General features: G+C 43.9%; 1 protein-coding gene across 5 annotated transcripts in view; it reads left to right on the top strand.

The window, feature by feature from the left end:
* SELP (selectin P) overlaps nt 1-26,921 on the top strand; it is a 37,527-nt gene that overhangs the window by 6,212 nt on the left and 4,394 nt on the right. The window contains exons 1-15 of one of the 5 annotated variants that reach the window (XM_053391194.1): nt 3,297-3,393; nt 6,193-6,262; nt 6,961-7,347; nt 9,321-9,428; nt 12,284-12,472; nt 13,732-13,911; nt 15,268-15,453; nt 16,734-16,919; nt 17,402-17,587; nt 18,989-19,174; nt 20,853-21,038; nt 21,636-21,821; nt 22,392-22,577; nt 24,257-24,442; nt 26,435-26,557. In XM_053391194.1, the coding sequence (XP_053247169.1) occupies nt 3,346-3,393; nt 6,193-6,262; nt 6,961-7,347; nt 9,321-9,428; nt 12,284-12,472; nt 13,732-13,911; nt 15,268-15,453; nt 16,734-16,919; nt 17,402-17,587; nt 18,989-19,174; nt 20,853-21,038; nt 21,636-21,821; nt 22,392-22,577; nt 24,257-24,442; nt 26,435-26,557 (2,593 nt within the window). In that variant the 5' untranslated portion in view covers nt 3,297-3,345. Of the gene's footprint in view, nt 1-3,295; nt 3,394-6,192; nt 6,263-6,960; nt 7,348-9,320; nt 9,429-12,283; nt 12,473-13,731; nt 13,912-15,267; nt 15,454-16,733; nt 16,920-17,401; nt 17,588-18,988; nt 19,175-20,852; nt 21,039-21,635; nt 21,822-22,391; nt 22,578-24,256; nt 24,443-26,434; nt 26,558-26,921 lie in introns of those variants that run through there. The other 4 variants (XM_053391195.1, XM_053391198.1, XM_053391197.1 and 1 more) reach the window with 4 other exon arrangements.

The following is a 26,921-nucleotide window of genomic DNA, read 5'->3' as shown; positions in this document are numbered from 1 at the left end:
CCTACTTAACTGAACAAATAAATGAAACTGAAAGTGTGGATACGATGGAGCAATATGTTGTTTTCGAAGAAAATGTAGGAGGAGCAGGAGATTTGCAGGAGTCAAAGGAGAGTTACAATATGAGGCCTGACATGATGACAAAAAAGGACAATAAAAAGAGGATGTGGAAAGCCTGGTCTGAATGGGAGCTTGGAAAATGGAGAGATCCCCTTTGGAGGAGATCTGAAGACCTGAGGATTACAAATTTGTTGAAGGAGAAAGCTGGAGCTTTGGGGACATTTGGATCTGAAAGAAATTTGAAACAAGAGTTGGAGTACCCCATAGGCTTTGCTTTTAAGTATGGAGGACTGGCTGGAAGCAACATGGATTCTGTTGGGCCGGAGCCCCTCCGAGACTTGGGGTTTAACATCAAGGACTATCAAAGAGACCGGCAGAAAGGAACTGAGAGAGATATAAGGGCCTCGGACGTGAGATCTCCAGGCTAAATAAATAATATAAAGACTGATGGATATTGGTTGGGGACTGGAACCGGGAAAAGGGTGGGTGGAGGTTGGGAATCCAAAGGGTACATAAGGATAATTTTGCTTTTTATATTTTGTTGGTGGTAAGGAAATTGGGCAAATCGTGGAAGGGAAATTTTGGTCGACTTTAGGAAAAAGGTTTAAGAATAATCAATGAGGTATAAGTATTGATGTGTGATTTTACTAAGGTAAAATTGGTCTTTTTTTTTTTAATTAATTGAGAATAAGGCTGTTAAAAATTAATTGAGGAAATGGGAAAAAGAAGTAAAGTAAAACAATAGTATTTTAGAACAAATGTTTAAGTTAAGGTGAAGAAATAAGTTAAGGACTTGCTGAACTGACAATTTAAATTGGAATACAAGAAGGGGAGGTGTGAGGAGGTCTGAGAAATAAGGTTAAGAATAACAAGTATCAGAAATTTTGTGTGTTTTTTCTACTTTTTTGTTTAGTTTTGATTTTTGTGTTTTTTTCGTTTTGTTTATTTTTTGTTTTTGCTTGTTGTGTGTTTTTTGAAAATGCCAATAAATATTTATAAAAAAAAAGCAATATCATTCTTCTCCAAAGCTTTGTTCTCAGCTGACCCCTGTGCGCACTTCGTGGTGCGGAAGATGCTGGAGGGCTGGCGCAGGTCGCGGCCTACTGGCCCCGACAGCAGAAGACCCATAACTTATGACTTGCTCTGGGAGATACGTAAGAAGCTTAGGGACATCTGCTGGTCCAGGTATGAGGCCAAGTTATTTTCCACAGCGTTTTCCTTTGCCTTCTTTGGGGCCTTACGCATTGGCGAGGTGGTCTGTGAAGAAGTACCGGTTAGTAGCAATAGGGGGCTCTTGTTGGAGGATGTATCTTTGTCTAGTTCAGAGGTAATCTTGAGGATCCGTAGCTCAAAGACCGATCAGCTTGGTAGAGGGGCCTTAATCCGCTTGCAGGCAACTCAGAAAGCTGGCCCCTGCCCGGTAAAGGACGCAAGGAAGTTTTTGTGCATAAGATCAAAAGTAAGTGGCCCTTTCTTCATACACGCCGATGGCTCCCGCCTGTCAAAACATCAGTTTACAAGGGTTTTGCGCAAGGCGATCGCGGCCATTGGGCTTCCACCTGAGGAGTTTGCTGCACATTCTTTCCGCATCGGGGCTGCGACCACCGCTGTCCACATGGGTTTACCGGCGGAGAGGATAATGGACATGGGACGGTGGAAGTCGAGAGCGTACAAGGGATACATCCGCAAACCACGCTAACTCCCCCTTCCACAGCATTCCCCCTGACCCAGCTCTCCTATTCTCTTCTTTCAGGTGTCGGGGCAGTACGTCTCTGGATCATTGGCCACAGTATTGTTCACTGGGCAAGACTTCGGGCGGTCACCAGGGGCTGGTGCGGTGACCTGCAACTCCCCAACAATGTCAAATTGTCTTGGATTACACGGCGGTGAATGCGTTGGGAAGAGTTCCTCCCGGCAGTATCAAATAGAATTGCAGTTGAAGGCCCACCCGATGCGCTGGTCATCCAACTGGGCGAGAATGACCTGGCCTACAGAAAAGGGGTGGACTTGATGTGGAACATGGTCAATGACCTGGAGGAGTTGCGGGCTTCATATTCAAACATTACAATAATCTGGTCATCTTTGCTGGAGAGGCGCTACTGGCGGGACGCCGCAAATCCTGTGGCTGTGAATAGAGCCAGGAGGATCCTCGAGCGCTCGGTGGCGCGTAGAGTGGCTGCGATGGGTGGGCGGGTCATTGAGCACCCATGCATCCAGTTTAGCAAGGAAGCACTCTATCGCGGGGATGGCGTGCATCTCTCTGATGCGGGAAATGATATTTGGCTGGCCGATATTTGTCAGGGTATCAGGGATTGGTTACAGGTCTGAGGGTATTGGCGGCGAGCCTGGCTCGGGTGGCGGTTAGGCATTGGCCGGGGTATTGTTATGCAAATGAGATCGGGGGGGAGGAACGCCATCACCTCCCCCACTTCTTGAAGGGTAGTTCGTTAAAGGACTCCGAGGGGCGTCGCCTCGTCCGAAACCTACGGAGGCTAGGGCCTAAAGCGCGCTCCCGAGCGGTAACCCCTCGGGGAGCGCCTAGGGATGTGCATCTCGGGGGCTCCCCCTGCTGGTGTTTAACCCTTCCCGGTTAGAACCGGATAGTCTGTTAGGGCCAATGCCTAAGCCAATACCGCTCTTTCCTGTAATCAATAAAGTTGTGGCCATTTTTCGCCCATTAACCTAAATTCTGGTGTCCTGTGTCTTTATTCACTCCATCTGTGGGAGGGGGAGGGAATAGCCACGCAACAAAGCACCTCTGGGAGGCCATGCCTACAGCCACAGGAAGCAGCAGCAATGATGGAGGAAGCAGCAAAAGTGTGAGTGGATGGGTGGGCAAGTGGCAGTGGGGTGGTGGTAGAGGCATGGTTGTGTAGCAGTACCTATTTTTCTTGGGGGGGGGAAGCTGATTTCAACAAATATATTTCACCCCAAATCTGATTTTGGATGGTGCCCACTCTATTAGCAAGTACATTTGCTTTTTTTTGGGGGGGGGTCCATCTTGCCACCTGAAATAGATGCCCCTTACTACTGCCAGTTTCTTGCTGCTTCTGCTGCAGCGCTACTATTTTTGTTGCCGTATCCCAGCATCCAAGAAGGGCACCGCTTCATGCCCAAACCAACAGCTGACAAGGAGTTAACGCATGTGGTTGTGACAGGACAGCACAGTGAAAGCAGGCAATAGGAAAAGGATGCAATCAGCTTCAGTCTGCTTTAGAGGAAGTGTTCGCCTGGCACAAGAAGGCTGCGGGGAGGAAGGAGGTGTTTAATACTCATGCCTGTCCACATATGAAGGAGCACAGAAAGGAGAAACCAGAAGGGTCAGCATTAAACGTGGTAGGTGCAGTTTCTTCATGGATATGGGGCAAATCCATAGAATTGAGGAATAAGGGACAGTTGAGTATGCTCTGAGCTTCCTCTGTAGATCACCTCTATCTTTGATGTAGTAATGGAACACAAAAGTGTTGGGGAGAGTGGCTTCTCCACTGGTGACCATGACCTCAAGGAAAAAGGAAAAAGCCCCCCCCCCCGGGAAGCGTGCCTACAACTAGTCTCTTATAGGCTGGGTGAGTGGTGCAGAAGTGAATGTGGAAAAAAAAATGTGAAAAACTCGGAAACTGTGAATGGGGCTGGGAGCTGTGAAGCCCCCAAGTCCAAACAAGGAAAATTGGGGGAAGGTTGGGGGTGGGGGGTGGGGAATTGAATGAACAGTGAATGAACATTGTTCACAATAATAATGTTACTTCAACATGCCAAAGCCCTCGGAGCAGAAATTGTGGGACTATGATTTAGAAGTCTAGTGCTGTACATACAATTCAGGGATCACGTCCACAAATGAAGAACCCCATGGGGAAGTTGCAAAAGTTGTAATTCAGTTTACTAAATCAAATGATTTGCTTGGCATAATTATGACAAGGTAGCACAGGGAACCTTGGTCTTCAAGCAGGCACTCTGGCACCTGGCTGCTTCTGTGCCTTTACAAGTGAATGCTCTCTTGGGTTTGGGGGAAGCTCAATCCTGGCCTCAGTATCTGAGCCAGATCCTGCTGTGTCTTGGGGAAGAGGCTGAACCACCCCGAAGGGTCTGGTATTTCTCCCTGTCCCCCTGTAATCTTGGCCTTGGGGTGCTCTGAAGGGGACTCCTCCAGCGGGGTCGTGACACGTGGCTTAGGAAGGTGGCAGCGGCGGCAGACATACGCTTAGAATTAAGGAGCAGGGCAACTCAAAGTGCACCTTAGCGCTAGAATCTTTTTTCAGTACAAGAACTGATATGGGGTACTGAAATAAAGAAAGGTTGGAGGAAACCTGGAACAGATTTCCCCCCCCCCCCATATCAGTGTGCTGGGAAGCAAGATACAGCATGAGGTTTTCTGGGGGCCTAGTTGAGTGAAGTTTTAGAACGTCAGAACCTAAAACGAGTCTCCAGGATCAGGCCAGGGCCCCATCCAGCCCAGCATTGCTGTTGTGCTGCATTGCAAGACATCCCTCCTGCCCTGAGGACTGCCTAAATTCCAAGAATAAAAGGAATGACAACTAGTGTTTGGGTAAAATCAGGTCACAACTTTGTTGACTACAGATGTAAGATGTTTGACAGAAGGATTTGCATTTGGGGTCAACCAGAAGTGAAGGGTCCTTAGCCTTCCTCAAGGAGTAGCTCCCCCAATGGATTGTATCTGGAGAGAGCTGTGGCCCCTCGCCCCTGCCTGGGCGTCCAGACAGAGGCTGGATCTAGATACCTCAAAGAAGCGTTTCGGCTTAAAGCGTTGTAAATTTAAACAGGGAAAACAGAGAAAAACGGAACTCCACATCAACATCTGGTGGCACAATGTTATATCACATATACAGCGCATATAAATTGCTTTTTCTTTACCAGTCTAGCTGAGTCCAAAAGCATCTCTCCTGGAGAGGTGAGATTTTCAGAGGGGCAGGCAGGGGCTACAACCTCCCCTCTGTCCTCTGTCCAAGACTACGCCTACCCATTGCCTATACCACCAAAGTTGTGATGGTTGCTGTGAGGGTGGCAAAAACCAGAAGGGAGGAACCATTTTGCCAGCTGGGAAAATTCCAACCTGGCCCCAAATACAGCAACTGACAATGCCACAGGAAGGTCCAGCAGAACAACATGTAACAACAATATAGGGAGCGAGGGAAACATGTTTTTTAAATACCTGGTTCTATTGCTGTGAGGGATAACCGAAGATCACCTGTGTCCTTATGTTAAGGTGATTCCGCTTTAGGCTGAGTAAATAATCAACACGACTGAAATCTGATTGTACCAAATACAAAGTAGGAAATACCATGAAATACAATTTTACTTTATCCCAAAGCTGTGGAAACTTTTTAGATACAGTGGTACCTCGGGTTACATATGCTTCAGCTTACATACGCTTCAGGTTACAGGCTCCGCTAACCTAGAAATAGTACCTCAGGTTAAGAACTTTGCTTCAGGATGAGAACAGAAATCGTGCTCTGGCGGCACAGCAGCAGCAGGAGGCCCCATTAGCTAAAGTGGTGCTTCAGGTTAAGAACAGTTTCAGGTTAAGAATGGACCTCCAGAACGAATTAAGTACTTAACCCGAGGTACCACTGTATTGTACTCTTTATCCAAAAATGGTGTTTTTCTTGACAGAAAGTTACTTTGGCTGCTCTGTTGCTCTATGATCGCTCCTTGCAAAGAAACATCAGCGCCAGCAGCATTCACAGCACTTGTTTCTGGTCATCAGGCACAGGGGCAACATTGAGAGAGAAACACATAAAAGCATAAATTTTTATGTAATTGTATGTTGTATAAATTATAAAAAAATTAAATAAAACATGTTCTATTTACATATGGAACATTTACGGTAAATAGCCCCTGTTGACCGGGGGGGGGGGCAGGAAGGGGCCGGAGTTGGAAAAAGGTTGAGGAGAACTGCCTTAATCCTTTGCACCAGCAAAGCCCTCCTGCGCCACAGTAGCACCTCACAGACTTTCAAAAGCATCTGCACAGCACAGTTGCTAATTGTGTGGATGTTGCTACATACAGTTTGACCCTTGAAAGGCAATTTTGGCTGGATTGTATAAGGAGGCTTATGAATTTGAATTTAAAATTGTGTGCACGTTGTCACTTTAACAGCAAATCTGTATCCTCAAACAGGGTGTAACCAGCAGAAGATTGTGGTCTACAGGAACAGATGACCACATGCTGCTGTTTACTATCATTAGTTGTGGTAAGTATTTATGAAATTTACTGGGGGGAAATGTCATTTTGCTATTTCTTTGACCTTGCCAAGGAAGGATATGAAGCAACGCTGTGGATGGGAAGAGTTGTGCAAGCAGAAATGTGTTTGAGGCTTCTTGGGTTCTGCTGTTCTCACCATTCCAAATGGAAACTAGAAGGCTTCATTGGCAATCCTATTAAAACAAGTGCCCTGTAAGCCCACGCCAAGAAGAATCTCCTGGTACAGTCACAATAGGAAAATATTGCAGGTGGCACAAAACCGTAAAAAGTTCCAATCTAGCCCATGTAAACCCTTTTGAAGAAAATGCTTATTGACTAATGTAATTTTGCTAAGTTCTTTGTCCAAAGCAGTCCTTAATGGGGTTTCCAGGAGAAAAGATTAACAATTCCCTCCACCAGTAGAAGATCCTTGTTACACTCCAAATATGTTTGTCCTACTAGGCTAGCTGCTCCCTCCTTCAACTGCACCTCTTTAATTTCTGTTTGGATCAGTTCAAAAGTGCCACCTCTTCCTCTTGAGCATGGAGTCTGTTCTGCAGAATGCCTTGTCCTCTGTGGCTGCTAATTTTAAGTTATCTAGTGCTTCTAATAAGAACAGGCCAGCTGTATTCATCACCATTTGTGTGCTCAGGAGGCTTGTCTGCAATTGCAGCCTTTTTCTAATGCTCCTTGTTGCTCTGGCAGGGATATTTTTTTCTTCTGTGGGTGCCTGGACTTACCACTATGGGCAGATGCCCCCGAAGAACTGGGACATGGCAAGAAGATATTGCCAGGAGCATTATACTGACCTAGTAGCAATCCAAAACAAAGAAGAAATTGCCTATCTCAATGCTACCATTCCATACTACCGCACGTACTACTGGATTGGGATCCGGAAGATTAAGAATGTTTGGACCTGGGTTGGAACGGGCAAGATCCTGACAAAGGAAGCAGAAAACTGGGCTTCTCGGGAACCCAACAACAGACGGTCTGGAGAAGACTGTGTTGAGATATACATTAAAAGGCCTGTGGAATCTGGAAAATGGAATGATGAACGTTGTACTAACAAAAAACTGCCACTGTGCTACCAAGGTAATGAAAGCACCCCGTATTATGTCATAGCTGTGGAATACCAACAGCTAGGAATGGAAGGACTGATCAGTTTTGGTTCTCTTAGGACTCAGCTAGATTGGTAAAGAAAAAGTGATTTATATGCACTGTGGAGTCCTGTTTTTCCCTTCCAGATTTCCCTGTTTAAATTTACAACGCGTTTAACTGAAACACTTATTTGATGTGTCTAGATCCAGCCTTAGTTTCTTATTTTTCCAATCTAATATTCAGTTCTCCACATTTTGCAGCAATTTGTGAATTTTATTCTTGAAGACTCCTCATGAAAATTCACCAGCATTTCAGTGAGAATTTCTCATAGTACTGTAAACACATTTTTATATGCAGTTTTTATATGCGGTTTTAACATATGTACACATTATATTTCCTGATATAATGTGTTTCTGTATGTTTGTTTCACTCATCTCTTCACTTGTCTGCACACTTTCCCCTAATATATGTTTTTTTGTCAACATTATTTCGTTGCAGAATGGCACTATAATGGGCAGGCCACCTTGCCGCCTCTTTTGCTTGCCCTTTTTCTGTACTGCACTGTAAACAGCAGCCTGATATCTGGAAATTAAGCAAGCACAGCTTATTCTGAGTCCGCATCTGGAGATATTCTTTCCTGTGCAGTATAAGGTGCAGGACCCAGATGTATTTGCAGCACATCTTGGAACCATAGAAATGTAGGGCTGGAAGGGTCACCAAGGGTCATCTAGTCCAACCCCCTGCACTGTAGGAACCACAGCTAAAGAATCCCTGATGGATGGCTAGCCAACCTCTCTTGGGAAACCCCCAATGAAGGTTTCACCACCTTCTGAGAGAGTCTGTTCCACCGTTGAACAGATTTTACCCTCTGAAAGTTATTCTTAATGTTTAGCTGGAATCTCCTTTAGGAACAAAGCTGAATTTGGATATGAAAATCTGTGACCCGATTTCTGGCATGACTTTTGGTAATGCTTTAGAGGTGTGGATCAATCTATCATTTTCTTTTTCTTTTTCAGATATTGCTAAGTGAAAATGGACAAACATGAACCCTGTATTGGCAGAAACAGGCATCTATAAGTGTGACAGTTTGTTCAAAAGCAAGCTGGTGTATTTGACGAGAGATTAGAGCATATCCACACCATAAATTTAAAGTATATTCAATGCAGTTTAAAAGCATATGGCTTCCCCTCAAGGAATCCTAGGAACGGTAGCTTGTTGAGGGTGCTGGGATTTGTAGCTTTTTGAGGGGGGAACTACAGTTCCCAGGATTCTTTGGGGAAAGTTGCATGATTTAAAAGTGTGGTGTGGAACAGCTTGTAGACTTTGATTTTGTCCAGACTTGGAGCTCTTTAGTAGAACATGAAGCAGAATCAGCCCTGAGTACTGAACTCTGCAGGATGGGTCCACAGCTCCCTTCAGTTAAGAGCAGCTTGATGCCAAAGATGCTTGTATCATTGAAGAGCTGGTTAGAGGAGGAAATTTTTAATACAGTATGCGTAGCTTTGTTCACACTACATGGCTGACCTGCTCTTGCCTGTTCTGTGCAGTTATTAAAGTCCTCCTTGGGCTTTAGCTAGTCTGCCATTAGTTTTTCATTTTTACTTGAATAAAATATGGGGGGAGGCAGTTAAGCCCCGCCCTACATAACTAGTCACAAGATGCAGAGTGCACACACCATTTGAATGGCAGTGGCTATCAAATATTTTATTGGGGGTCCGAAAGGGACCTCAACCCCTAGGAGTTGACTCCTATGTTTGCAGGGAATGATTGCAACTGGACTAAACACAGGAGAAACTGGCCTCCATTTTCTCACATCGACACTACAGAATAAAATAGGCTGCTAACTAGTGTAGCCCTCCTCTCTTCTCCAAAGAGATCCTGGCAACTGCAGTTCTGTGTTCCCTTGGGAGTAGAGCTTAAGTTTCAAGAGATGGCGCAACTCTAACCCACTTCTCTCTTCCGTGCAGCTTCCTGCCAGCCTTCCTCCTGCAGTCAGCATGGGGAGTGTGTGGAGACCATTGGGAATTATACCTGCCAATGTTATCCTGGCTTCTATGGGCCAGAGTGTGAATATGGTGAGTCTTCTAACAACCCTACGACCAGAACCATGGCTGGGGGATGGATACTTGTTACGTGCTGACAAAACAAATAAGAATAATTAGCGCTTGAGTTAAATGTTCTGACAGGCCCTCCAAGTGCCCCTATTTTCCAGGATTGTCCCTGATTTAGAGAAGCCGTCCCAGTTTCTGATTTGATCCCAGAATGTCCCACTTTTCCTTAGGTTGTCCCTATTTTCAGTGGAGAAATGTTGGAGGGTATGGAGTTATCTGACCCCTGAACCATCTGAAGGCAATCCTGTATAGGGAAGTTTTTTAAATGTTTTATGTTTTATTACGTTTTTATATATGTTGGAAGCTGCCCGGAGTGGCTGGGGCAACCCAGTAAGGTGTGTGGGGTATAAATAGTAAAGTTATCATTATGGAATGGGATGTCCCTATTTTCATTGGAAAAATGTTGGAGGGTATGGTTCTGAGTGCTTCACGTACGCTTTCCTGTAAGGAAGGCCAGTGTGATGCCCATTTGAGAGCGAGGGGGGCTTCCTTCAGGGCCTTCTAGTGAATTAATGGCTAAGCTGAATTTTGAACGTGGGACTATCTGATTTTCCACTCAGTCTCTTGATCACCACAAAATACAAAATTTACATTTATTTCTCTTGTATAACTTTTAAGAGGTTTTCCTGTGAATAAATTTTTGCTGAGCAAGAGAAACTGCTCCTCTTCAAGGCTGAGGGGGGCTTCTTTCCAGTTCTTGGCTTTTGTTGAGGTTTGAACTGGTGCTACCTTCTTTACTTAAAGGACAGTCAGAGGGCTTTGTCCATTCACAGTATGAAGCTTATGTGATGAAACCAGGAGCATCTTTTGCAAAGCCTCCTATTTTGTCAGCTTTCTTCCTGTGCAGATTATTGTTCTATGCTGCTAACTTATATTGTGTGTGTGTGTGTGTGTTTAAAAGAAGCTGAAGTGTTTTGGCTTTCTCCCCAGTATCCTGAGAATTGTACTTTGAGGCTGCTGACATCTCCGCCCACCCTGCCCTTCATGAAACTACAGTAGCCAGAATTCTCTGGAAAGAGGAAATCATTTTTAAAACTAGTTTACATTTGTAGTGTAGCTCTGCCCCAAAAGGAAGCACACCGGAATGTGATAACAAAGATTGCTCTGTGAGAAATATTTAGCCCTGTTGTGTTGACTGACATGCATCACAAATAACATTACTGCCCAGCTCAATATAATTTTCCTTTGAAACATTTATGTTGGAAGCCATGCCAGGGCTTTTAAGTCTAGCAACAAAATGTACAAATTCTCCTCAGCCACTCTTGGCCCTGGTTTGGGGGAATCAAAAGGGCAAGTTTGGCCTATTTCCACGAGGAGAAAACTCACCTCTGAATTGTACTTTATATTGTGAATGGGGGCTCACATGGCTGGTGGCTCTTCCACACAAAATATATAGAACTAGATATTGGATTCTAGTTGAGTCTCCTCCCTGATGTGCCAGTTTTCTATAATAGCGAGGGTGTTTAAAAATATATATCAGCCATGCAAGTCAAGTCTTAACCTGTAGTTTGAAGTGGTATTTCTCAAAGATGCAGGTTTACTGTCTCAGTGAAAAGTGTGCCTCAGTTGTGTGAATAAGGCTGTCTACCCACCATGCCTTTAAAGCACATCTGAAGCACACTCCCCACCCTCAAAAAAAAAATATAATTCTGGGCACCATAGTTTGTTAAGAGTTGCTGGAATTGTAATTCTGTGTAACTGCACTGTATAGAATTCTTCGAGGGAAAGGATGTACTTTGAATGTATTTTAAAGGTATTGTGTGTATGCAGCCTAAGAGCTAAACCAGAGGAATCAAGGAATTCAAATGGGAGCAGGGATAATCTAGAGTGGAGAAGCCTTGGGAAGGGGAGATGGTGCTTTAACTCTTCTCCCATCCACCCTTTCCTACCTACTGCTCTGGCAGACACACATATGAGAAATCCAGCTTTCTAGACCTCAGGATTTCCAGCTTACTACTGATTCTGTTCTACTGAGTTTAGCTGTAGTCTGATATGCTGAAAACAACAAAGCTTCCCCCCCAGAAAGCTGTTCTAGAGAATCTGGTGGGGGGAAGTAGCTTCCATCCTAAGTTTCTACATGAAACTTTGAAGTGGATGTACTAATAAGTGATGCATATAGCAAAAGCATTTCTCCCCTCCTCATTTGGCTCAAGGTGTCTCTCTTGCATCTAGTAGAAATGGGCAGAGCCTAAATTATAACCTTCTTGCTTAGGCTCTGTACAGATATTCCAAAAAGACAGCATGCTATCAGCATCACTGAGATGCAACGTGCATCTTTGAGGAGACTTAGAAATGGATGGGTGAAAATGCTGACCTAAATACTCTGGAGCCAACTCCCCAGCTCACTGGAGCCATTCTTTTCCTTATCCACTTTCCCAGGGTAAGCACCATTGAACTGAATACAGGTTACTTCTTAGTTGACATGCGTAGGATTTCTCATGCTCACACTTGCAAATGTGTCTTGTAATATGTCCAGTGAAATATATCTGTCTTTTAAATATACAGTATTTTATTTGAGTTTTTCATGTCCCCAGAAAAACTTGGTCTGGTCCTGCACCTAAGGCAGAATAGGGCCACCATGATAAATTCCTGATGGTTGAGTTAGTCACCCATTTTTACCACTAAGTGGTACTTTAACTCTGGTTGTTATGTAGGCTCCAAAGCAGCACAAGATCTGAAAGGATTGGTATTATAAGTGAGTGAGCAAGGGTTCAGGTAACAAATGTTTCAGCTCCACAATCTCTTTCAAAAGAGAGGTTAGAAACACGTTTGCTGATGGTAATGTTGGCATAACCTGGTATTCCAATGTCTCCATTTAGTTGTGAAATGCAAGGACTTGGATGCTGCACTTAGACCACTGCGCATGAACTGCAGTCATCCTCTGGGGAACTTCAGTTATAACTCCAGCTGTGGCTTCAGTTGTGATGAAGGGTTTGAAATGAATGGCCTGGCCACTTTGCAGTGCTTGCCGTCTGGGAGCTGGTCAGCAGAGATACCGCAGTGTGTAGGTATGTGCTATTATGGTGGGTGCCAGGTGTTAACGCAAGTGTGGCAGTTGCCAAGAAACTGGCAAGAGGTCCACTGAGCCAAGAATTGTTGTAATAATTCCACATACCCACGCACTTTGCCCAGAAAACAAACAAACAAAAATGCAGTTTTCCTTTTTGCATGGATCAATACTGAAAAGCAGTAAGCATAAACAGGATTGTAGAAAAACTCGCCATTTATTATAAATGTATAATTTATTATAATATGTAATGCAGCAATGTTGCTACAAATATATATGCTCCAGAGTCACATTTTAGCATTCACAAATACAAGTGAAGCCCACTTTGGGTTACATTAATAAATATCTTATGCCCACATTAAGACGTAAGACAGTGACTGTGCTTTCTGTATGCATTTGGCTGAAGTTGGGTGGGGGGAATGAGAGAAAGGTTAACATTAAAACAATAAATGTGAATGGGGGTTAATGGCTAACATAATCACCTAAACTGTGAATAAATGTGACAGTTAAGATTAAATGTTGGTGATGACAGCAGCTGACTAAACTGTACAGGAACAAATGTCATCATATTAAAAAAAATCTGTTTTTTATTGGAAAGTGAATAAAAATTATTTACAAAAAAATAAAAATAAATTCGACCTGCCCCCTAAAATAAAAGAAGCAGTCTTGGAGGAATCTTCAGAAAGTCGCTGCAAGCAAGGCCACTTCACAAAAGACAAGCAGATTACAGGCCAGTTCAGTGCTCAGGCCGCTTGTAGTGCATTTCACCACCACCCCTAGTTGCAGGAGATATTCCTAGTGGAATTGTTTTTGTTGTTGTTATGCCCCTCCTTTTCCCCTGACAAAACTCAAGGCAGCTCACGGATAAACAGGTGCATGCAGTAGGGTGTGCTTGTTTCATGTGTGCAAGCCATGTGGCGTGCACATGACACATCAACAACATGTGGCGTACTGACTTCGCCTAGCCCCCTAAATTGTGGGGGAAAGGCGGCGCACTTGCAGATAAAATGAGCAATAAGCAAGTAGTCCATCTTCAGTTGATGTCCTTCATAACCAGAGTCCTGATCTTCTAGTTTTCAATGTTTGATATGTTATTGTGTTTTTAATATTCTGTTGGGAGTTGCCCAGAGTGGTTGGGGAAACCCAACCAAATGGGTGGCATTAATAATAATAATAATAATAATAATAATAATAATAGCCAATTCCCATCATGCATAGCACACACATGCCTGATTGAATCATCTCTTCTCTGTTCCTTAGCTGTCCAGTGCTGGCCATTAAGAATCCCTGTTCATGGAGACCTCATCTGCTCTCACAGCAAATTCCAGTACCAGACTAGCTGCAACTTTAGCTGTGCAGAGGGCTTTCTGCTAAGTGGAGTGGAGACCACTAGATGTGAAGCATCTGGAGAATGGAGTTCCCTGGAGCCAATATGTCAAGGTTCAGTTTCCTTCTAAATCCCATTCCAATATTATTGTCTCAGAACTCTCTAGTACTTAGAGGGTGTATGATGAATATATTTGGAGATCCAGCTGTAGGCTATCAAATGCCAAGACCAGAAGTAGATACTGACCTGGAAAACTAATTTAGATGCATGGAATAAACATTTTGTACATCACTTTCATAAACCTGGAGATTCCAAATTACTGTTCGTGTTCATATTGCATTTAGGGTTGTTAACTTTCCCCCCTTTTCTTTTTGCTAATCCTGCCCTATACCGTTTGCAGCAGCCTGACTTGAAAGCAGGAATGTTTTCTGGTATAGAGATAGTTTCAATTCCTTGTTTTCTGCGTATCAGGCTGCTGTTTTAAGGCACAGAACAAGTAAAAAGTGAGAGCCTTAACTTATCTGATTCTAAAAATCAATCTATATACTGTATCTATATCTTCAAAAACAAAGGGATTATGCGGTAGGGTTTGGCAGAGGCTGGCTGAGCTACCCTAAGGAGGAGCTTCCTGCCTGGTATGGGATCAGCTGTTGTGCTATAGTGAATTTTCAACTGCCAACATTTGCTTACTTATTTGGGAGTATTTTAACCCTGCCTATTAACCTGAGATCACTGTCTTGAGCTGCACACATCCTGCAAAGGTTCAGAGAACGCATGGCCTAGGCAAGGAAGGACAGAGGAAGCAGAAGCCTTGGAAAAGAGAAGGTGGGGCAGTAGGCCACAAAAACCTAGAGAGGGAAGGGGCATGTGACTGATCTGATCTGTGGCTGGCCGTATCTTTGACACTGGGTCTCAGTTCTGAAGCTGCTGCTCTCAAATGTAAAAATAAAAAAATGCTCCTGAAAAACCAGAGATGAATAACATTTTAAGCAGAGGCTGGATGGCAACCTGCTTAAGATGAGATTCCTGCATTGCACGGGGTTGGATTAGATGACCCTTGGGGGGTCCCTACAATTCTGCAGTTCTAAGAACATAAATGTATTTGTTTCTAATTGTTTTAGCTGATTTGTGGCTAATTCTAGACTCTCTCTGCACCTGTGAAGGCTACGAATCCGTGGGAGAATAGCAATCTGATTTAATGTTACTGTTGGAGATTGGCAGAGGGTCCCCCAGTCAAATGGGGAATGGGTCTGCTTAAGTCAGTCATCCATCTGTGTCTAGCAAGAGCTGGGAGGAGGGGTCCCTGTAGTGCTGGTGAGGAGATAGGCTGGCATCATGCAAAATGTAGTATGTGAGGCTCATGGTTTATAAACTCCATATACTAAATAAATCTAGTGCAAGCAGACCTCTTGCATCATGGTTTTGGAGATTTCTATTTCATTCTAGTTTACCCCTTTTTCTTTCTTTAGTTAAGCAATGTCCAGAAATCGAGTTACCCACAAGAGGAACCATGGACTGTGTAAATCCAGTGGGCGACTTTGCTTACAACTCCACCTGTGATTTTGGTTGTGAAGTTGGCTTTCAGCTCCGTGGCCCCAAGACGTTGCACTGCAGTGCATCTGGCCAGTGGACATCCTCTGTACCTGTTTGTCACGGTATGGCATTCATATAGACTTTTGTGGGCCTCTGGAGGAATTTAGTGTCTCAGTTTGCTGTTACTGGTCTGCTGCAGCTACAGTTGCCGTGTTGAATAGTCCACTTAACCCTGCTGTGTAGTGATTGGAAGACTGGGCAGGACCCAAGGCCAAGAACTTAGTCAGTGAGCGCAGAGAGATACTATGTTTTACAGTATGTTGCTGTCCAGAATTTGTCAATACACAATCATACACAATAACACTTGCCTTGACACACTCGGCCCCTCCAGACATCTTTTTTCATGGTGCATTCATGACTATTTGTGCTCATGATGCTATCAATGCAGTCACACACATTCCATCTTTCAATACGGTTTGCATCTGCAAACGTTATGGGGCAGTTGCACTGCTTCATTTCCAATTAGTGCATATCCTGTAACTTCCTGCTGAAGCCCCATAACTTTTTGTACCACAAATGTTCTGGTTTTTGCTCCACTTTTATTGTCCCATAGCCCCTCCTGTCAACAATAATGTGACAGCATCGGGAAAGCATTACAGAACACATGGAAGCAGAATAAACCCACCACTAATGTGCTACTCGTGTCTCAAGAACATGTTGTAGAACACATAGCAATATAAGACCAGGCTGGAGGGCCCACCACCATCTAACCTCCTTGCAAACAAATCATGATGAATGCTCAATAAACAGGTCATCTGGCAATGTCCCGAGAATCAGGCTAGACCCGATGATGGTAGTTCCTAACTGGTTCCTGGACATGAAGTCCATGTGGTTCCTGGACATGAAGTCCATGTGGGGTGCTTGACTGGAAGCAGTTGAACCCTTTCTTATTTTCACTTCCACACTTGCTATGGACTTGATGCCAGATCCACTTTTAATACAGAAGTGTTGCACTATTGCATGAATCTTAGAATCATAGAATTGTAGAATTGGAAGGGACTCTGATGGTGTTTGATTTTTTTAACGTGTTTTTAATATTCTGTTGGGAGCCACCCAGAGTGACTGGGGAAACCCAGCCAGATGGGTGGGGTAGAAATAATAAATTCCTGCAATGCAGGAATATGCAGCTGTCCCAGACGGGGATTGAACCTGCAACCTTGGCATTATCAACACCGTGCTCTAACCAACTGAGCTATGTAGTTTCACCCTGAGACTGAACACGGACGCTGTATGCTTTCACCTCTGCTAAACTGTGTGCAGGACATGAGAAGCAATCACACCCTTGAACCAGTTCCAACTCTTAACTGTTGCCTCTCCTGATTTGCACATCTGCTTTCCGTAGCGGTTCAGTGCCAGCTGCTGCAGCCTCCTGCTTATGGTAACAGCACCTGCTTCGATTTCCATGGGAAATTTCAGTACCAGTCTCTCTGCACCTTCCACTGCGCTGAAGGGTTCCAGTTACTTGGAGAAAAGGTGACGGAGTGCACAGCATCTGGAGAATGGACAGCTGCAGTCCCAGCGTGCCAAGGTGAGGCTGCTGTAAGAACCACCATTCTTCTTTGGGTATGAGGTGGTGGAATAAGGATAAAATGACATCTTTCCTGACTTCTTCCAGAAGCCATAGTTCCTAGAGAAATGCATCACCTGAATATACTAACTTTTAATTGGCAGTTTTCCTAACGATTGATGCGTTCCACACCTTGGCCTCCTGGCCACCAACACATTTGCAGTATACAAGACATTTACACATACCTGAATAAACACCAATATGTGCAAGGGGTAGAGGTTGGGTCAAAGGAATAATACTCTGCAACAGCCTTCCCCCCCCCATCCCTCCTGGCTCCCCCCGCCCTTTGCCCACTTCTATCTCGTCTTCTTCTGTATCCCATTGTTGTTGTTGTTTCCCTGTATTTTTGTTGGAAGCTGCCCAGACTGGCTGGGGCAACCCAGTCAAATGGGAAGGGTATAAGAAATTGCGATTATTACCATCATCCCCATTGTCATCTTCAGCCATGCAGTGCCACAGTCTGGAGACACCCAAGCAAGGGAGGGTGACCTGCTTTCATCCAAATGGAGAGTTTGCATTCCAATCTACCTGTGAGTTTGCCTGCGAGGCTGGATTTACCTTGGCTGGAAGAAATTCAACCCGCTGCTTAGCAACTGGGAACTGGACTGCTCCGTTGCCAACATGTCAGGGTAACTAAGGTCTTTTCACTGCCTGTTTTTGTGATGAAACTCTGATCTGTCTGGTCAGGGTCTTTCAAGGCTGAGCACCTCCAGCCTGGCTACCTTATAGTAACCTGGGCTGCTTCCAGATGGCCCTTTCTTATAGCATTTTCCTCAGACTTCATGTGGGAGCATGCATATCACAACAGCATCATTGTTTTGAAATTATCTTCCTTTCATCAATTTCTCCCCTTCTAATTTCTTAATGATAGGAAAGATATAGAACAGCAGTGCAAAGAGCCCTTCAGTGTGGGTGTGCTTGTGCTGCTTTTCACTTTTACCACTGGGACTTTGGGGACTGAGGTTTTTGACTGTTGGTTTTTGTGCCACAAATTTAGCTTTTGCTGCCTGTATTGTAATACTGTTTTTCATGGGTTGGGGAAGGTTTTCATGAGAAGAAAATGTGGGTCCTATAGCATGGAAAATCAGGCACTTCTTCAAATGCTGCTTTCTCATGCTTGGGGGGGGGCATTACATTGCCTAAACATAATGTTAAGTGCATGCAATGCCTTTTTTCTTGAGCATGAGAAAGCAGAATTTGAGGAAGTCCTGATGAGAAGAGACAAAACACAAGGCTGTTTTTCAAAATGGCAAAAGTAAGGTGTTTCTTGGCTTCTGATGGAAAGCATATTTTTTAAATGTGCCTGTGGTTTTCAATTGCCACCTTGCAGTGGTAAGTGACAAGGGGGATTGATGGATTAATCTCTACATTGGTCAATGAGACTTTTGCATTTTTTTAATTTCAGACTTGTGGCGGGATTGGTTTATTTTTAAAAAAACAAAATAAGGAACACATGCAGATACAGTGGTACCTCAGGTTAAGTACTTAATTTGTTCCGGAGGTCCGTTCTTAACCTGAAACTGTTCTTAACCTGAAGCACCACTTTAGCTAATGGGGCCTCCTGTACCGCTGGAGCCCGATTTCTGTTCTCATCCTGAAGCAAAGTTCTTAACCTGAAGCACTATTTCTGGGTTAGCGGAGTCTGTAACCTGAAGTGTATGTAACCTGAGGTACCACTGTATATGAACCACCTGCATGCATGCACATGTTTCTGTGAAAGGAATGAGTTAAATACTCCTTCCAGACACATCCTATCATGATCCATCCACTGGTGCAGATGAGAAATGGTGGGGTCAAGCCAAATAGTTAAATGTAAAAAGAATGGTGGTGTAGAGGTTTGTTGAGCAGCACCTACCTTATATGCAAGGGAGAACTTATATCTGGAAGCCCCTGAAATAACTGCCTTCATTCCCCCCCCCCCAAAGAAGAGGCCTCATTTCATGCCTGGACTTGCCTCTTCCTGTGGCTGGGAGAACCTGGGCTGAATAGTTCCTCCTTTCACCAACGCTGAGCATTCTCTTTCATTCTAGCTGTTGAGTGCCCCAAACTGGATGTCCCCAAGAATGGAGAATTTGACTGCTCTCATCCACATGGAGACTTTGCATACAGCTCCAGCTGCACTTTCTCCTGCAATACAGGGTTTGTGCAAGTTGGAGCAGAGCAACTTCAGTGCACAGCTCTGGGAATGTGGACGGAGAAACCACCCTTATGTGAAGGTCAGTGCTGAGTATACTCTTGGGAATCAGCTGGGAAATGGATGGTAGCTGGGTATATAAAATTGAGATGTTGCATTTGCTAAATTGAAAAACAAACTGGATCCACTGGTGTCATACTTCCACTGATACCAGTGGCAACAGCAATTCTTGATTTTTCTCCAGTTTCATACAAGATCTTTCTCTGAAACTTGGAAATCTAAACAAAACTGACTGGGTGCCCTGGAAGATTATCCTTTGCTACTTGCAAAGGAACAGGACACAGAATGAATACCAAGAATTGGGTACTTATTCTGGAGTGATCACAGGGGCAACCTTCCTTAACGAGGTCACAGACTGATGGGGAAATAAGGACGCTAATCCATAGTGTCTAACGGTGAATTACTGTAGCACACCCTCCTCCTGAAAAGTATGAAACCTGAACTTTGGGTGTGTAAAACAACAACACAGGCTTTGGGTGATGGTGACTGTTCTGTCTCTGGGGTCCATTCACTGTAGCAACATTCTTAGTGGCATCTGCTTGGCAGTTCCTCCATATGCGTTCTACATACAGTATGTCCTATGTTCTACCTCCACTGTCAGAAGCAGTATGCTGGGAATCACAAGTGGGGAGAGCTTAGACCCCATAGTCATCATGTCGGTCACGGTGAGAGCAAGATGTAGGACTAGAGGGGCCTTTAGCGTGATCAAGCAGAGCTATATCATCTGTATCACTCTCCAAAATGCTGAGAAGAGGTGCAGAACACATTCACTCCAGACATGCAGACAGCACAGCCCCAGATGCACAATCCATTTATTTTTAGCGCACCCAATGGAGATATAATTGCCTTTGACTAAATACAATTTAGGATATAAGTAAATTAAATTGACATAATTTTATTGGCCATTTAAGACACATCTCTGTATGGATCTGTGTTTCTCTGGTACTTTTTTATGCTTAGAGTAAGATGTAGAGCTGGTTGGCAATTTACTTGCCGTTGTGTGTATATCAAGAGGGCAGACTCTTGATGTGAGTAGAAGAGGCCATAGCTCAGCGGTTAAGATCACAAGCTTTGCATTTTTCCATTTCTGGCATCTCCCGATTAAAAGGATCTCAAGCAGCAGCTGCAGAGAATAGGACCTTTGCTTGAAATTAACTTTGGACTGCTGCCCGTTGGAGTATAGCACTAGAGAGCTCGGTCAATGGACATGCTGCAAGGCAGGTTCATACGGGAAAACTGGATCTCATAGATAATAATAGTAATAATAGTTTATTATTTCTATGCCTCCTGACTAGGTTTCCCCTGCCGCTCTGGGCAGCTTCCAACAAATTAAAACACAGTGGGATATCAAACACTGGAAACTTCCCTATACAGGGCTGCCTTTAGACGTCTTCTAAAAGTCAGATAGTTGTTTATTTCCTTGTTAATTTCCAGATTTCTTTAGCACTGATGTCCTGGGTGTCAAAGCTTCAAAATGTGCTCAGTTGCTGTAGCAGCATTTCAGGAGGTGCCACCTCACCCCGCGAGCATGTGGTTCATCGGGGGTGGGGTGGGGAGGTGGAATTAACCGCCATCTCTCTGCAGGCTGGCCCCAATCCCAAAGTTAGTACCTTTCATTTGATATCATACAATGCAAGCTGAATTTGAAGTGACATATTTATTTGGGGTGTATATTGATAAATCTGTATTTCCTCTTCCAGCTGTCCAGTGCCCATCCCTGCAAACTCCAGACAATGGCAAGGGAAACTGCTCTCATCCATACGGCCGCTTTGCCTATCACTCCAGCTGCATCTTCTCCTGCAACTCTGGCTTTGAGCCGGTTGGGTCGGAGGAGCTCGAGTGCACAGATCAGGGAAACTGGAGCAGAGATGTGCCCATTTGTGAAGGTAGCCTTGCACCCTCGTCAACTGTTCTTTGTACCGTTTTAAAAACTATTTTAGTTGTTTTTATGAAACATTTGTAAATTGCCTTGACAAAAATGTGAAAGGCAAGACATAGATTAATAAAACAATAGCAACAAATAGTAATAGATATTTCATCTGCATTGAGCTCTCCTGTAGCATAAATATTCCCTTCATGGAGGCATTGTCTTTGCAACACATTTTGCTATATAAATGCTTTATTAGTAATAATAATATGCTCATTGTTATGTACTGAAGTTCTCACCCTGGGCCAGCAGGGGGATACTGTGGATAGTTTTCACTCAGGTCCACATATGCAAATAAGGGATCAAAAGTGACGTTCAGTGATTGGATAGTTACAGAAAATGGTTACTGTTGCATTCTAGTGGAGCTCTATATAAGCAGGCTGGCTGAACCCTTTAGTTCAGTTCTGTTCTGGCCTGTGAATAAACAAGAGCTGTTTGAAGAATCACTGTGTTGTCTGATATGTTCACCCACAACTTAACACTCATCAATGGATTTTCTTCAGTTTACCATATCTATAACTTTGGCTTTGTTGCTTACTTGTCCTTTTTGCTTCAGCTGTCAAGTGCCCAGGTCTACCTAAGCCCGACAATGGCCACTTAAATTGCACCCACCCTTTTGGGCACTTTGCATACGGCTCCAGCTGCAACTTTTCCTGCAGTGCTGGGTTTCAGCTGCTTGGATCAGAGATGCTTGACTGCACAGCTCAAGGCCGCTGGACTGAACAGCTGCCGCAGTGCCAAGGTCAGTGCCAGCAAAACAGGGACAGCCCTGCTTAGGGAAGTTTTTAAGGTGTGACATTTTAATCTTCGTTGGAAGCCGCTCAGAGTGGTTGGGGAAACCCAGCCAGATGGGCAGGGTACAAATAAATTATTATTATTATTATTATTATTATTATTATTATTATTATTATTATTATGGTGCCCTCCAGAGGTGACTGAACTCCAACTCCCATCCCCCAGCCAACATCTGGAGAGTGCCATGTTGGCTGACACCTGCACTAAATGCATTTCCCATAACTCCTCAGAGTTCAATGCGTATGACTGGAAATTAAAGTATATGACAAAAATGCCACAGGTCTCCTATTCCTTGTAAGGAAGCTGACCCCGTAAAATGCTCTTTCAGAAGCTTTCTGCATTGAAGGAAGACCAGAACATAAAATCATATAGTTGCATTTTGATATCTTGGATACTTGCAATATGGTCACTAGCCGGGGAAAGAAACACTTTATTATTTGAATATGCATCTGCTGCAGTGTATTGTGACTCATCCAATATTCATGTACATTAAATAATCTGCACATTCCTATTCCAGCTGTCCGGTGCCCATCCCTGCAAACTCCAGACAATGGCAAGGGAAACTGCTCTCATCCATACGGCCGCTTTGCCTATCACTCCAGCTGCACCTTCTCCTGCAACTCTGGCTTTGAGCTGGTTGGGTCAGAGGAGCTTGAGTGCACAGATCAGGGAAACTGGAGCAGAGATGTGCCCATTTGTGAAGGTAGGGCTTCCAGATAACCTTGGTTCCTTCTGGGACAGGCTTGGGCAAACAGTGGGTGCTGCTTGTCGTAAGGTTGCTCCCCAGAATTGGATTAGGGCTTCTTTCCAAGGGTGTGTTGTGTGTGGCTATCACAGTGGCTTCAGAGGCCAAAATATATATCTTATTCAACACTGGAAGAGTGATACAAAACGCTGTAGGCCAGTGATGGCCAAACTTGGCCCTCCAGCTGTTTTTGGACTACAACTCCCATCATCCCTAGCTAAACGGGACCAGTTGTCAGGGATGATGGGAAGGGCCAAGTTTGGCCGTCACTTCTGTAGGCCTACCCCACTGACGAGCTCCTTGCATGTCTTATCACGCTTTCAGTTTCTGCCTTGGAGTTTGTATGGGAAATGGCAGTCAAATTTAGGGCTAGTTAGCAAGTATAGGGCTAGTTAATGCATTAAGGGATTAAGACCAAATAATAATAATAATAATAATTTATTTTTTATACCCCGCCCATCCAGCTGGGGTATTGCTGGACTCAGGTCATGTTCTCTCATTCCTGTGAAGGAGGAAGTGAAGCTTCTTTCTTCATTCTCCTCCACCATGTGAAGCTTTAAGCCCAGATTGCATGCTCAGAAATATTTTTCTGTGTTTTGTAAACCCAGTATTTCTACCTGTGTTCTTCTTGCTGCTGCATGGAATAATACATGAATCTGACATTTGGAGTTTGTAAGTAAAGCATTTAAACTTACTAATAGTGTGGTCTGTTCATTGCAAGAGGGGTAGAGGAGGAAGCACTGAAGGCAGACTAGAATATGATGTTTAAAAGGTCTAACAGCCTATTATTTCCATGCTTTACTGTGCAGCATGATTCTGTTATTTTAGTACTCTCCTGGGTGCTCACTCTTGCTGGAGAGTGTGTTTAGCCCCAAACTTTGGAGTTAGAGATCTAGCCAAGTCTTTAATTATTACCCAACATGGGTGAACTAGATTTTTTTCTACCCCACAGTTTCACTTCTTATTTCACTGCACAACATCAGGGTATTCCATTTGGTTTCCCCACTTAGCAGCCAAATATTATGTACAGCCTAGTGTTTGACAGTAGCATCCTTGGTTTTGGGTTATTTTTCTGATTGTTTTATATTACTATTATTATTATTATTATTATTATTATTATTTCTTCTATACCACTTTATATTTTTAAGAATAAATTCTCAAAGTGGCTCACAAGCTACTACATTAAAACATCAAATTAAACAATCCAGAATAAAACATTGCTGAAGAAAGTATATAAAATATAACGTATATATTCAAAGCAACATATTTAACAGTAAACTGAAATATTACATTACAAAGGAGGTCAACAACAGAATACACATTTAACACAGCATAATTAGCAAGAGAATAAAATATTATTTCAAGCATAGAACATATCTGCCGCTGTTGCTGCCAATTCTGCCAATTGTGGTTGCTGGAGAGTGGCAGCTGTGGAAGCTCAGGCTCAGTTATCTGGGTCTGCACTAAGAGACAGCCAAGACATATCGCATAAATACAGCTGCCTCTGTCATTTGTCAGCTTTATTAAGCCATTTGTCTAATTCTTACAATGCTATATTTAGAAATAGCATAACGTGCCTTTAATCCAATGTGTAAAGCAAGTTTGTGGTTCATATTTTCTTCCCATCCCCCCAACAGCGGTAAAGTGTCCCCACCTGAATGCTCTGGGGAAGATGAAGATGAATTGCTCTGGTCCCTGGGACTCCTTCCGATATGGGTCAACATGTCTCTTCCAGTGTGCTGAGGGCTACAACCTCAATGGAACAAGCAGCATTCAGTGCCAGGCCGATGGCCAGTGGTCTCCCAAGATGCCTGTTTGTCAAGGTACCTGTAGCCCCTTTTCTTTTCTTTTTAAGAATAATTTTTTATTAACCGACCAATCACATCAAATCAAACCAAATTACATAAATTCCAAATTACACAGCCGAATTTTAAATTTTTGTTGGGGGTACCCATATTTCAAGTTCCGAAGGGGATCCAATCAACTTCTTGCTTCTTGCTGCTGTTTTAATGTCCACAAATCTAACCATATGATGTTCACAGTACTATCCAGTCCTTTCTTATTGTTTTTCCACATCTCTTGTTGTTATTTTCATATATTTTTCCTTTCTCTTTGTGACCTCTGATAGTCTCCACAAGTTGGTTAAAACAGTTTGTAATCCTGCGTGGATATTTTTTTTTTTTATCCAGTAGCCATATCCAGACGTTTTCCATATAACATCACTTCCATACATCAAAACAGTCTTAGCGTCATTAATCTTCACCAATCTGCCTCCTTTCTCAAACCTCTGAGGAGATTCACCAGGAATGCAGTCTGAAAACAAGTCCGTTCCTCCTCCTGGCTATAAATCCTTTGGCAAGATGGCGACTCTGAATTAATTGCTGCGCCGTTCCAAAAGTTCTTATTCCTTCTCAATCTCCATAAAGCATACTTTTGGTTAAAGTTTATCTCCACACAGACCTTAATCATCCTGCTTGGGTCAGTTAAACCGACGGTTCTAATGAGGAGGGGTTCTTGGTAAATCACATAGAAGAAAAGTAAAAAAGGTCCCCCCCCCATTCAGTCCCGTTGTCAACATACCCAGCCTTTGGTGTATCTTCATCGTAAAATATTCCTGTTTCTCCAACCCGTCGTCTTCTTTCGCAGAGGTCCCTTAAATTAGCAGACTTCACTCCCCTTCTTCACTTGAAATATGTGCATTTGCTTCTTTTGTAATTAATTATTCCAAATTGCTGCAACTAGTGCGCGATCAGAGACGGCGTCCAGGAGAGCCGAGGTCCACACGGGGGCATTCTGCCTAGTGCCCTCACCCCCTTCTTTCGAATTAGGGGATGATTTATGGGCACAGCAGGCAAGGGCAGTGTTCCCCATTCCCTTGGGGCAACAAGGGAGGCTGCCTACTCCCATAACAGCCTCTTATTTACCCCGTGTGGGTCGGAGAGATGGTATTGTCGGCCATCTTCCAATGCGCCCCTAGTGGCCCCCCACCTGTAGCCCCTTTTCAAGGGGGCTTCCAGATGGGTGGCTTCTAGCCCTATCTAATTCTTCTTCTTCCACTGTAAGCTATAATTACCGATTGGCTTTCCACACAACTGGAAAGACTGTGATTTTCCTGTGAATAGTTTCTGCTAAAATGCTTAGCATAGAAGCACCCTTATTTTTAAAAAAGAAAATAATTCCCAAAAAAGTTGCGGAACTATCCTGGGGCTCAGGAGGAAGGAAATATTCTGCTGGCACCATGGATGCTGTACATTTGCAGGACTATTGCAGTTGGTGGCACTGCAGACATGTGAAACATTCTTGTTAGAAGTAAGACCTGCACTGATAGTTGAGGAGCGTTCTTGGATGGAAGGGTTTTATAAAGTCTGGGGCAGGTGGCTTGTGGGGTCAGCTGATGGTGTCCAGGCTGGTCTTGGCTGGTAAAGCTAAATCCACTTGGATAGCTGGGGAAGCAAAGTGCTGCTGGCACAGCAGAGGTGCCACCTTCTGAGGAACATTGAGGGGGTTCTGTGTTTGGCCTCAGCAATGGAGGCAGCAGCCCCCTTTATAAAAAAAGATTGAGGGGGTCCACAGAACCTCAGCCCACTGGAGCCAACGCCTACATTGTACAGGAAGGAAGGGACTCTGAGAAGACAGAACATCATACAGGTGACGATATTGCCATGAAGTCTCTCTGTCTTGATCACAGTCTGCAGCACTTGGATTTGTCATGCTGAAGGTGCCACTAGGCAGCAGACCATAGAACTGGAAATGAAGAACCTAAGAAGAGCTTAGTTGACTCAGTCTCTAACTGTTAGGTTTGTTATTCATTCCAGAAATTGTTGCCCCTTATTACACAAAAGCTCTGCTTTATACTGGGGGAGCCACAGTATCGGCTGTTGCCCTCGTGCTTTCTGGGAGTCTGATCGCTCTGGCTATCAGACGCTTCAGGAAAAAAGGTAAGAAAACCCAGGTGCCCCAACTTATTTACTTCCCCCAACCAGGTCATGTTTTCAACTTTTCATTTTGATTGACATCTTCTTGAGGAGCTAGATATGCAGAAAGTGCTGGTAAAGTTATGTTCCACAGCACTTCAGGCTGTGTGTGTTTATTGTCCCAGGCTGACTCTCTCGTGTAAAAACAATCCTTCTCTCGTGTTGTAAATTTGAGAGATGTTTTGTGGTAGGCTTATTTCTGATATGTTTGACATGCAGGCACCTTTTTACATGGCGGGGCTGGGGATTTAAAAATGTCTCCCCACTTACATTCGGAAGTAGCGCAGTGGTGCAGTGGCATTCTGCTACCACAGTTCATTCTGTGCCA

The sequence above is a fragment of the Podarcis raffonei genome, chromosome 6 (assembly GCF_027172205.1).
Source record: "Podarcis raffonei isolate rPodRaf1 chromosome 6, rPodRaf1.pri, whole genome shotgun sequence".
NCBI lineage: Eukaryota > Metazoa > Chordata > Lepidosauria > Squamata > Lacertidae > Podarcis > Podarcis raffonei.
Note: the sequence above shows the minus strand (reverse complement) of the source record. Positions and strands in the feature narration are given on the sequence as shown.